The sequence below is a fragment of the Fukomys damarensis genome, unplaced genomic scaffold (assembly GCF_012274545.1).
Source record: "Fukomys damarensis isolate Sample0158 unplaced genomic scaffold, DMR_v1.0_HiC HiC_scaffold_26, whole genome shotgun sequence".
In the NCBI taxonomy this organism is placed as follows: domain Eukaryota; kingdom Metazoa; phylum Chordata; class Mammalia; order Rodentia; family Bathyergidae; genus Fukomys; species Fukomys damarensis.
Genome location: NW_022900938.1, coordinates 32,004,445 through 32,017,708, shown reverse-complemented (window position 1 = coordinate 32,017,708; position 13,264 = coordinate 32,004,445). Strand labels below are relative to the sequence as shown.

Here is a 13,264-nt window from a genome sequence, read left to right as displayed (position 1 = left end):
TTTTTTTTTTTTTTTTTTTTTTTGGTACCAGGGATTGAACTCCGGTCCTTGCGCTTGCAAAGCAGGACACCAAACTACTGAGCTAAATCCCCGGCCCTACCTCTGACTTTTATAAATCTTTGTTATATATCTTTTTTTATAATCTTTAGATTAGTGGGAGATGTAATCAGATATACCCGAATTAAATTGTTGATACCTTTGAGTAATCACTTTCAAGATACGCAAATTGCCGATCAGGTGATAAACCATAATTTGAAGCATTCACACTTTTCTGAAATTATGAAGAAGTTTATTAGAATACAGAAAACAAAGGATTGCAAAAATTTGTAGTTCTAAAATTTCAAATCATCAATAAGCTCCTATGTATAATTTCAATGGAATTAAAATATGTTTATACAGCTTCTATGTATATAAAGAAACCTACCGTACACTGAGGAGGAGATACAATAAATAAGATAGACTGTGAATTGAAGAAGCTTATAATGTTACCCTAGTCAACCAGTAACACTACAAATTAAAAATTTCTATCAGAGAGAATTGTTATAGCATTTAAAAGCATTAAGGGAAGAAGTGAGAGAATCCAAACGAAAGGATAATTAGTTATACAGATGAGGAGGATATTATCTGAACTTAGTTTGAAAGGATAAATAGGCTTTTAAAGGTAGAGGAAGTAGGAGCGCTGAAAGCCCAAGAGGAGAGTTTAACATGTGCTTCTATATCACAGCCAACATATATTGAACATTTATTGTATGCTAGGTACTGTCTTAAACAATTTGAAATGTTACTTCATTTAATTCTTGTATTAAACCAAAGAAGTATGTATTATTATTATTGTCACTGTATGGAGAAGGAAACTGAGGCACAGGAAAGTCTGTAGTATAGACACTTGGCCGGTAACTGACAGAACTAGTGTTTGAACATCAAGTTCCTAACTCTTGTCTTATGCCATATTATTTCCACAGATGAAGAAAGATGCTCAGTTCGTAAGAAGGCCAGAGCAGTAGTCTAGTGTAATCAGAAGTAAGAAGTGGAGTTACAATGTTTGGGGATGGAGCTGGGAAGACAGGTTGGATCCTGATCTGGTGCTAAGATTTTTGAACTTGTACCTTTGCTAGTGAAGACCTGGAAAAGGTTTCTGAGGAGGAAGATGATTCTGGATACATACCATGGTGCTATTGCTCAAAATTGTATATGATTCTCCTGTTTTAATATTATACAATATTACATTATCATCTTTAGATTGATGAAGATATTCTTCTCCTTTAATAAGAAAAAAGCAAAATTTGGCATGATCTCTTTTAACAGGAAATTGATAACACATGAACATACTCTTATTTCTCAGGATTACTTTGCAGCATATATTTCCTTATTAGATTTAGAATAATAAGTTGGTGCTGGAAGAGAAGAAAGCATACTTTTTTTCTATTTCATACAAAGATGCCATTATTGCTAGAAGTAGCCCTAACCTAGCTGATGCAGAGTGCTTAGGAATAAAATTTTGTTTTTTCTGGATTGCAAAGTTTAAAGTGGTATTTTTCTTTTGCAACAATAAAGATAAATTGTGCTTGGTATCTGTTTACTTTAGTACCAAATCTAGTTTATATTAATTTTCTTTTCTAAAGAGAAAATTTAATGTACTCAGCTTTGTTGGTGGTGCTGTATTTATGCAACTATAAATATCATAAATCTTTAATTGATCTCATCATATATTTGATTAGATTTCAGATTATGAAGAAGTAAATACCAGTTTTATGACCCTGAAAGATTTATTGTTAGAGTGGGATTTTGTCTATTATTCAGATTATCTCTATTAATGATAGAATTTCTTTTTGAGTAAAATTCTTCTTATCTTTCCTATGTAGATGCATGTCTCCCATTCTTAAAAGCTGTACTAAATACTAAAATTATTTTAATGTTGCAGTCTAAAATTTTATTTTTCTCTTAAAACTCCTATTGATATTTTTAGTGTTAAACAAACCCAGACCAAAAGGTCTTATCAAAAGTACCTTGGTGATAATTTGAGTTTTCCAAGTGTTTTCTCTTTTTGTTCATTTCAACTGATATAATTTTAGTTATCATAAAGATGTATTGGCACTAAAAACAAAACAAAACACATGTAAAGAAAGAACTGCAGAAGATAAATAGTTCACCTACCTGAAATCCAGTTTGGGAAAAATGTCTTATAAGAAAATGTCCCATTTAAAATATCATTGAGCGTAAGGGTGCTTGTAGTACTTCCCTCAGAATAATAGACTTTGGGAAACAAAGAAACACACTATTAATAAAAACAAAATTTTTAACTCAAATACATTCTAAGCCTGGCGTTTATCAATTCTTTCTCATATAATGATATGATTTGCCATTTATTAAGTGCTTGCTTAGCTCCTATCTTAATAATATTTTTCTGGGCAGGGTAACCAGGACTGGTAGAGGCATTTGACTAGAAGGGATAGTTGTTGGAAACGTGAAGAAAGATGAAGGCGGTAGACCAGGACCACACAGAGCAACTGAGACATTCTGCAGGTGATGAAGAGTTGCTAGGGGTTTCTGAGGAGGAAGGTGAGATGAGCTTTGATCAAATGTGGGTCTACCAGAGCTAGGGTTACAGACCATGTATGTGGTCTGATTAAAAATTGAGCTTTTCTCTTGGTCCTCTTCCTGTCTATAAAAGTTCTATCTCCTTGTTTCATATTATTTATTTTTTTATTTTGCTCTTTAATTTATTTATACTTTGTGTTTCTCATGTAAGAGAAATCATGTGATATTTCAGCTGTGTATCTGATTTATTTCCTATAAATGACTCAAGTTTGTGGGAAGGAAGGGGGGAGGGAAGTGACTGAAAAAGAATTAAGATGGATTATGTGCATGTACCAACTCCTCACAGTGAATGTAATCATTATGTACTGCTAACATATACTAATACAAATTATGCAAGCTATACAAAAACCTCAGCCTATTCACAGTTTACTGTATTGTCTCATATATTCTAGGCTTGGATTTCTACTGATTTATCAGTGATATATTTTAGCATTCTGTTTGGTTAAATGAGATCAGCCAGAATCTTTACCTTTGCGAATCTCTAGAAAGGCATTAATTAAGATAGGTAATTTTCTGTTGCTATGTAGTTTTATAAAGAGTAATTGGACCAAAGATAAGTAAAATCACATGATTTCTACAAAAGATCATAGAAATGCTATGAGTAATTTTACATAGAAATGCTAACTTAATGTAGCTCACAAACCTCAAACAAATTTTTGTTATATTTGAATGCTTCTAAACAATTGTTTTTCAAACTTGATTTTACTCTGCAAAAACTCATTAGAGTACCCTAAGACAATCAAGTATACCAGAGGGATAATAGGGCAAGAAACTCCCAAAACATCTTCGTAGCCACACTGCAGCTCTCTAGTCCTCGCTTCTGACTCCTTCTCCAGGCCACCAATTACAAACCAAAATTGATGGAAATGTCCTATATCTTGAATAGAATGCAAGAATATGGCATCTTCCCAAATGAAAAGAAAATGTTTAAACATGAGAGCTAGCACTACATCCTTCGAGGTCAGAGACCATGTCTTATTTTGCTATCTTTCACCAGTGTTTAGGGTATACAGGTGTTGAATATATACTTGTTGAATAAATGAATGCATAAAACGAAGACTAGATGAATGAGTGGATAAGATATGGTCTCTTCTTTTAGTTTCCAGTATGACTTTGGTCAGTCTCTGGCACCTCAGATTGCTCATCTGTATATGAGAGTTTTGACTAGAATATGATGTCAGTCTCTTCCAGCTATGCTGTAGTAGATTTGAAATGTGCAACTCAACCTGCTCTATTTGCTCTGAAGTCACATACATGTACCACCATGTAATCAGAATAAGATAGTCAGCTGGAAAAAATATCTTCTGATATTTCATCTGAATTTCACTGATGTAGGTGTGCTCTACACATTTGCTTAGGACCTTGTTTAATGTTTCAACTTACTAAAGCTTGCTCTTAAAGTTATCCTATAGAACACAGCAGCTGGTGAGCCTCTTTGCAACTAGCACTGAATACTTCATACTTTTAAGTTATTCTATTTTTCAGTATCCATCTTCTTGCCTTCTCTTTGCATTTTAAGTAAGGTTGTGTATACTATGCAATCATTTAAATGAAACTTCTATTTAACTGAATGGTCTTTTGCAGAATCCATGCCACTGATTCAGTAATTCCCATCAATGACTAAAAGTCCATTTACTTCAATAGCAATAATGATTGTTGAATATTTAATTTAATTTTTTAGCTTTGCTAAGAAAAAATTGCCATCTGTTTTTAATGTTGTCAATGGAAAATTAAAACCTTGTGCAGTGGAAATTATTTTCCATTTGAGATATATTTATTTTATATCTTCATAATCCTAAATATCCAGATGGAAAATTTAAAAATGCAGCAAATCTATTATCTGTGAATAGCAAAGTAACTAGATAATTGTTTAATTGAAAAATATTTAATATTAATTCCAAAAATTAATATAATCTTGTGATGCCTTTGTAGATCTAGCAGAAATAATATTGTTATTAAGGTGAATGAGTGTCTTGTCTGATAGTTTTTCCCATTTAAGTATTTTTGCACATGACTTTCCTTACAATGATGTTTAACCGACATATTTATAGCTATAATTGTTCTTCAATTTTACAGAATTGAGACAATTTAACTAAAAATTTTAGTTCATGATATGCAGTCTAAAAATATTAACTTCTAGTATTATCATCGCTCACCAGTATTCTTCAAATAAATATTTTAGATTCATGTCTTCCAAACAAACTGACCACTGGGACTTTCTGTTTTTGTTATTGTTTTTTCAATATCAACTAAAACCACAGTATAAAGGAATTCAGTTCCAGATTAGGATATTAGTGTATATACAGTGAAAGTACATGTTTATTTTACTTTAATAAAATTCATTGTTTGTACCTGGAATATCTTGGACATTGTGTAGCTTCATAACTAGGCTATTACAGTTATGATCATAAATACAGCTAGAACTAATGTTTATTAAATTTATATAAAAACAAGAGCTTCAAATTATTCAGTACCTACTCATTTTTCTTTTCGTATCATATTTCTAGGATTACTTACTTTTTTAAACCTCTAATTTAGATTATTTAGAAAGATTGTACTTGTTCTTACATTTCATTATTACTTCCTAGTCATTTATTTATATGGGTGTGCAGTAGTTATTGATGCCAGCAATCTATATAGAGAACTTAGCCTATGTACTGCTACTGTGACTCTAAATATCAGTAAAGCAATTATAAATATGTATTAATTGTATAACTAATTTCCATAATGAGGGTAACCCTCAGCACCACCTGAGAAGCAGGGCGTGGATGGACAAAGCACGTGTCCCGAGACCCCAGATGCATATATGAGGCAATAGGGTTCATGGCACAGATTGGGAGGATGACTGTTAACCTCACACTATCTTTATAAATCATCCTATGTCAGATGTAGTCAAGGCTTAATAAGTGTAATTATGTTGGTGTCAGGCTGAGCACAGTTAAATTCATTCTCCTTTTCATGGGAGGGCTTTAAGTTCTACATTCTTCTGTTAAGGTGGTCACAGGTTCACAGCACAGCTAAGTAATGTGTCTCTCTGTTTCTGGGTGTTGCATTCGGTCACTTGTTAGGGTGAAAATAAAACATATAGTTTACTTAGAATTGCTAATCCAACTTCTAAGACTTTTTCACACATAGACCATGACTATAATAAGGTATCACTACATTATCAATGTTGATCACTATATCAGTCAGGAGTAGAAATAACGTTTTAATTGGGTGCTTTGAAAATACCACTGGCTTTTTGATATCTCAACATTTTTTAATTCCATGTGACTATTTTTACCTCATATTCATATGGCAAAAAATTCCATAAAGAATAGGTCTTTAACCATGAAAGTAAAAACTGTTTTGTTTTTTACCCTATTGCATTCCCAGCAGCTAGGATATCATTTACATAAAGTAGAAGCACAGTAAATATTTGTTGGATTAAAAAATGCCTTGATAGAGCCAGGTGAGGTGGAGCATGCCTGTAATCCCAGCCACTCGGGAGGCTGAGGCAGGAGGACTGCTGTGAGTTTGAGACCAGCCTGGGCTACATAGTGAGTTCCAGGTCAGTCTCAACTACATAGTGAGACCCTGTCAAAAAAAAAAAATTGAATTAAATTAAAAAAAGAAAAGAAAAAGAAAAAATGACTTGATGGATATTGTGTTAGCTTGGTTTTGATAATTCTCCCTCAAAGATATACCTGTCCTTATTTTCTACCCTTTAGTTCATGTACATTTCACATATCTACTTCTTTACCTAGGTATAATTTCATTTAAATGTTTATCTAAATTTGGTCTATGGAGCACACAGAGTTTCTAGCTTTCTTTTTAGCCCTTACCAAAACCTACTAAATTGGAATCTCTGGGGATGGATCCTGACTTTTAAAATTTTTACCCAACTCCCTTAATGATACCTCTGAAAAATTCAAACTCCCAATTACAAGATTTCACTGAATACACTCTGTTCAATGCACCCCTGCGCCTTTCACTGGGATTTCTCCTTGACTATAAAACTCCTGGTAGTGTATGAAGCTGGCCTGAACTATAGCTCACACTTCAGGGATAGTAAATATTGATGATAGTTGTCAAAGAAGGCTAATGGGTTCTTTTCATGTTTATCTCGGATTGAGCGATCTTGCTCATTGCCTCCAAATGGCTCTTCTTTAAACCTATTCCTGTTGCTGATCTTGGACAAGTAGACAAAAGGCAAGGGGATTTATTCTGCTCCAGATTAGATTTAAATAAAATTATGAAGAAAGCATTGGCATCACTGAATTTTAGTGTTTTGAGTGTGTGCACTTGTGTAAAAATCAGTATAAAATGTAGCTCCAAAGAATTAAACACTAGTTCCAGTCATTTGGGAAATAGCCTATTTGTAATTTATATTACTAAATGGATTTTGTGTCCTTTTCCAAATAATGCTTTAACATTGAAATATAAGCATTTGATTTTGGAAGGATACCTTTCACATCTTTAATTTTCAAACTCTAATAGTTTAAAGAAGTTAGAAAGAAAATCTGTAAGCAAATCTTTCTTATATTTATAACTGGCACTTACTTGGTAACACTTAATTCTTGACAGTGCCCTTCAATTTGATTTAGCCCATCTTTAGCATACTTATTCATACACTGCTCAAATACTAATTAACTGTGCTTTATTTAGTTGCCTTTTCAACTTATTAAGGCAAAGCTGAAAATTATTTCAATTGTATATCCAAGAAATTACAATTCATGAAATGATTCACAAGCAAGTAGTGAATCACTATTCCAATTCTTTCTTAATACTTTATTTTCTTTGTTAGAGCTGTTTCTGCCATTTAATTGTCTAGTTCTAAATAACTGAAAGTAAGCGCTATCATAGAAACATTTTATATTAGCTCTGATATTCATCAGAAACGAAATGAGAAAATATTCTCTATTAAATGAACATAGAAATGACTGGCAGGACTTTTGTTCCTGATTTCACATTAAAATGAGAATCGATGTCACACTGACTTGATCCCTGAGTGCAACCCCAAGCCTACCACGCCTATTTTCCTGTTGCCTCTGGTCATCTCCAGCAACACATCGGGTCATGTGCCTACTGCAGGAGCAAGTGTAGGAAATATTACAGTGGGAGCAATTATCGTCAAGTTTGGTCCAAGTCTGATGACTTTGAAAAAATGGATTTTATGCTAGTCATAGAAAGTGTTATAACCTATAACAATTTTTGTTCGGGCTGTATTGGGGATTGAGATACTGTGCTACATCCACAGCCCCTTGCACTCTTTTTTAAAATTCTGATACAGGATCTGGATAAGTCACCAGGTTGTCCAGGCTAGGCTCGAATTTGTGGTTCGCGTGCCCCAGCCTTCCAGAGTGCTGGGATAATGAGAGTGTACCATCACACTCAGCTCCATAATTTACTAAATGGTTGAAGCACTCTATGTGCATGATTCCATTAAACCTTCACAGCAAATCTCTGAGATATTATGAATCCTACTATGAACATGATTTTACAGATTTGGAAATGGGAATTAGCAAGATAAACTAACTTGCCTGATAGATGTAAAGAAATGTTTAAATTTGGTTTTGTTTGATTTTAGAGACTGGGTACTTTACCAATATTGTAACTTAAAATAAAAGAGCACTCGTAATGAAATGAGACACAAACCAAAGCAAAACATATTGACAGGAACCAAGCAACACATAAAGGTGTGGAGTATTTTTTCCCAGAGCTCAGGATAAGAGAAAATGGTGCAATTTGAGCTTTATCTAAGCTAAGAGGTTGTTAGCAATAAAGCTTTTGTGGCTAGTTGAAGAATGCAGTAACTTTTATTTCCAAAAGTGGTTTTCAATAGATATTGTGAAATAAGAAGAAAATGTGCAAATGAGAATAGGCACTAAGCGGTGGGAGGGGGAAAGGAAGGAAGAGAAAAGAAAAAAAAGAGAATACAAGGAAAACTAAAAACAAAGCTTTTGTAAACAAGGAGGGGAAGAAATATTGAAGGGAAGGAAAGGGAATGGGAAAAACCAAGATATATTAAGTACAGGTACAAATTTCCTATGCTAAACGTTGTCATTGGGTATATCTAAAATGTACTAATAAAATTAATTTAAAAAGAAGAATGTTTTTCAATGACACTGAACAAGTTAATCAAAGGAATTTTGGGGCTCTAAAAATACTTCACTTGTATGTATAATATTATTGTTATGTTACTTTAGGTTTGCTTTATTGTGATAACTTTAGGTTTCAAACTTCATGGTACAGAATCAGCATAACGTGTAAGAACGTGAATGTTAAAAACCATTTTGGTGACTCTGTAAAAGCAAGTCTTGTGTATTTTTAAAACCAATTCATTTTCCCTTGGCAGCTCATCTTCCTCTAACCACTTTAAACTATGGTGTGGCTCTTCTCTGCTGTTACTTGGAGCCCAAGGAAATGCCACTTTCCCAGGTCACTGCACTCTCCTAGGTGTCCATTATGTACCCCTGAACTGATTCATCTCCTACCACCCCTGCCATGCTTAAGCCCCACTGTGTTTCTTCTCTGCACTCCAGACCTGTATACTAAACCTCTTTTAAATCAGAGCCACTTCAAAATCATTATGTTAAAAAAAAAAAGTCATGCCACTTCTCCAGATTTCTTTACATAAATGGCACTACCTACTAGCCATGCAATTCCTCAGTTCAAATACTTTGGAGTGATCCTTGATCTCCCTCTTACCTTGCTTTCTTTGTCTAACACCTAGGCCTGACAACTCTATCTACTAAATCACTGTCTACAGTCTGCTTTTCTCCATCTTTACTGTATTCCCAAGATCGAACCATGTCATACATTGGTAGATACCTAATTGTTCCCTTTACAATTTCATTTCTGGTATTTCCTTGTAGTTCTGATTTACATTTTCCTGATAATGATGTTGAGCATGATTTACATGCTTGTTATCCATTTAGTGAAATGCACAGCCTGTAATCATTGTCATCTTCAATTGCATTATTTGCTTTTCTACTGGAGTTGTAAGATTTCTTTATATATTCTGGATGAGAGTCCCTTATCAGATATATGACTTGCAAATTTTTTTTTCTCATTTTGTGGGTAGTCTTTTCACTTTTTTGATGTTGTCCTTGGCAACACAAAAGTGTTACATTTTGAGGAAGTCCAATTTATGTATTTTGTCTTTTGTTGCTTGTGTTTTTGGTCATAGCTAAAAAAATCATTGCCTAATCTGAAGAAATGGAGATTTATTCCTAGGTTTTTGAAGTATTATCTCTTGTATTTAGCTCTTTAATCTATTTTGAGCTAAGTATGTATATGACATTTGAGGAACATGTCCAACATTCATTTGCACAAGTATATCCAGTTGTGGTAGCACTGCTTGTTAAGGTTTTTGCCACAGAATCGTTATGTCACTTTTATAAAAATTCAATTAACCATGAGTGTAACATTTTATTTTTAGTATCTCAACTCTGCTCTATTAATCTATATATCTATCATTATGCCAGTACTTTACTGTCATGATTATGTAGCCTTATAGTAAGTTTCAAAATAAGATGTATGATTTTTTTCTGTTTTTTTTACTTTTTCAAGATTGTTTTAGCAATTCTGGGGCTCTTGCATTTTACTATTAACTCGAGAATTAGCTTGTTAAAAAACTCTGAAATATTAATAGGTGTTTCCTTTAATCCATAGATAAATTTAGGGAATATTAGCATCTTAAAAATATTGGGATTTTGGGCCATAAACATGGGATATTTTTCAATTTATTTAGAACCTCTTATTTGAACTGTTCATTGCTAATGTAGAAAAATACAATTGCCTTTTATATATTGAGCTTGTTTTCTATAAGTATGCCAAACTCATTTTTGTTCTAATAGATTTTTAGTGTGATCCTTATGGTGTTTTTGGTTTTGTTTTGTTTTTTTGTTTTTTTATAAACCAGGTTATGTCATCTACAAATTGTGAGTTTTATTTCTTCCTTTTTAATCAGAAAATCTTTTATTTCTTTTTATTGCCTAATTATCTTTTCTGGACTTTTGAATGAAGTTGTGAATAGAAGTGGAGAGTGTAGACATACACTTTATTTATTTATTTATTTTTTTGGTACCAGAGATCGAACTCAGGTCCTTGGGCTTGCAAGGCAGGCGGCAGAACTGCTGAGCTAAATCGCCAGCCCTGTCTGTTCTTTATCATATAGGAAAACACTGAATCTTTCACCATGAAGTTGGTTGTTACAAGGTGTTTTGTTTTGTTTTGTTTTTGTAGATTCCTTTTATCAGGTTGAGGAAGTTTCTACTATTTCTAGTGTGCTGAGCATTTTTATCATGAAAGCATGCTGGTTTTTGCTAAATATTTTTTTCTGTATTTATTTTAATATTTATTAGGTTTTAGTCCTTTTTTGATTAATAAATGTCATTACAATAATGTTTGAAATATTGAACCATCATTATACTCCTGATTAAAAGACCACTTGGGCCCATTCTGGATTTAGTTTGAAATTATTTTGCTTAGGATTTTTTCCACTTATATTTATAAAAGATATTGTTCTATGGTTTACTTACGATGTCTTCATCTGGTTTAATATCAGGGTAACACTGATCTATAGAATGATATGGAAAATATTCTCTCTATTGAAAGAGTTTACGAAAGATTGGTAATAATTCTTTAAATGGTTGGTTTTCTTTAAATGGTCTGTTTATCAACAGAGCCATCTGGACTTAATATTTTCTTTGTGGGAAGTTTTTAAATGACTAATTTAATCTCTTTGTGTTATAGTTCTATTGAGTTTTTTTATTTCTTTTAAAGGAAGCTTTGGTAAATAATATTTTCTAGAAATTTATCTGTTTCACCTAAGTTATCTTATTTTTGGATTCACAGTTGTTTCAAATTGTTCCTTTTAAAGAGTTCTAAAAACATCACTTTTTACCAAATATAAAATCATAATGTGTATGAAGATTCAGCTTAGATACTAAGCAATGTTATGCTTTTTATTATTAATAGGAATAAAGGATAATAGAGATTATGTTATTCTGGTTTTACTACATACTTTTAGTCAATTAACAAGGATACAAGAAATGAAAAATAAGTTCTTTGCTCTGAATATAATGGGAAATGTATAAGACACTGAGAAGCATTTGATTGTTCTATAAAAAGATCATTTAACTTTTTGTCTATTATGTTGTTTTATTTTAATGCTCACTTGCCCTCTTTATAATTTTTACAGACTTTTAGACTTGATTCCACATTCCTAATTTGAGTTGTGAAACGTGCTTTTTTCCAAAAGATATCTATGACTAGATGTTCATTTATAAGTTGTAACACAATTTGCTTTGGAAATCTGAGGCAGGTAAACACCTTTGCATTATAGGAATTATCCAAACACTGGGATTAAGAAATTATTTTTAATTTAGAAAATCTCAAAGAGAATTCATCAATATCCATCTTCCATGATGTTAAAATCCAAGTCCCATTAGAGAAATACACTGTAAAAAAAGCTTATTTACACCCAAAACTCTTTTTGTCCATTAACTTTCTGAGCTTTTCCCCCCAGGCTTTTAAATTTCTCCAAATTTTCTCCAAGAGAACAATGAATAAATAAGCTTTTAACTCTTACTATGAGTGAGGGAGTCTGTTTCATAGTTCTGAACATTAATACATTCTGAGATAATTTCAGGTCTTAAAAGCATATTCATATCTCCTTTGAAAATTGTTGTACTTCATATATCTTATTTTACCAAAAATGATTGCTTTCTTCTTTTCTTCTAAGGGCTCCACCCAAAAGTTCTTAAAGTAACTGTTGTTTTTTGCCCAAACAGGAAATGACTCAGGAATATGGATTTCCTGCTCTGAGAATTGAAGCATTTTAAAAACTGAAATACAGCAACCAGAAGGGCTTACTCACCACCTTTGAGTATATATGTATATATATTAAGATACTGAACACAATAGAAGTCTAGTACTACCCACTAAGTATCTGTAAAACGTTAAATATTTTGGAAGAAAAAAATACTTAACATTGATTGAATGTTTGCTCATCACCATGTGGGGAGATCTACCCTCAACAGCATCCAAGGAGAGTTCAGATAGCTCCTACAATTTCTTTCACAAAGTTCCAGAAATTCAGACTATAAATCATGAAGTAAGGAAAGTTGTGCAGAATTTACATGAAAAATTCTGGAGCATCAGTTACTTTGCAATTCCAGTTTTAAACATTTTGTCACTTCTGTAAATCTCTTGGAGCAAGAAGGTCTGTGTGTTTGCCTTTGTGATCAACATGCATCAGGGGACCTGGGGAACTTAGTTTTCTCTCTCAGCCTGGTTGTATCTTTACGCAGAAAGAGGACTGACGCTTGGGAAGAAGGTCCTCAAAAAAAAAGTAAAGGGAGATAGGGTAGAAGGAAGAGAATCAGGTGAAGGTGTATAGTCTGAAGCTGAGGTGAATGCCTGGTCCAAGGTGTGTTATGTATTCTGTCAAAGATAAAATGGAACTCTTTAGACATTTCAAAAAAAATGTTCTTTATGTGCTTTATTATGTAAGTGAGCTAAAAGAATCTTTTTTTAATTTCACTACTACACATTCCTATTTATTCTGAAGGTCCAGTGTAATTCCTCCAAAGCTCTTCTAATCTTGAGCCTGGTTCTCTGGGGATCTTAACCCTTCATGGAAAAGCTTCTCTCTCTCTCTCTCTCTCTCTCTCTCTCT

At 32.9% G+C, this 13,264-nt stretch overlaps 1 protein-coding gene across 1 annotated transcript in view; it reads right to left on the bottom strand.

Annotated features, from left to right (window-relative positions):
- Fap (fibroblast activation protein alpha) overlaps positions 1–13,264 on the bottom strand; it is an 80,663-nt gene that overhangs the window by 53,112 nt on the left and 14,287 nt on the right. The window contains exons 4-6 of the mRNA XM_010606846.2: positions 2,155–2,253; positions 1,166–1,260; positions 197–271 (exon numbers count right to left, since the gene is read on the bottom strand). Coding sequence (XP_010605148.2) covers positions 197–271; positions 1,166–1,260; positions 2,155–2,253 — 269 coding nt within the window. The remainder of the gene's footprint in view (positions 1–196; positions 272–1,165; positions 1,261–2,154; positions 2,254–13,264) is intronic.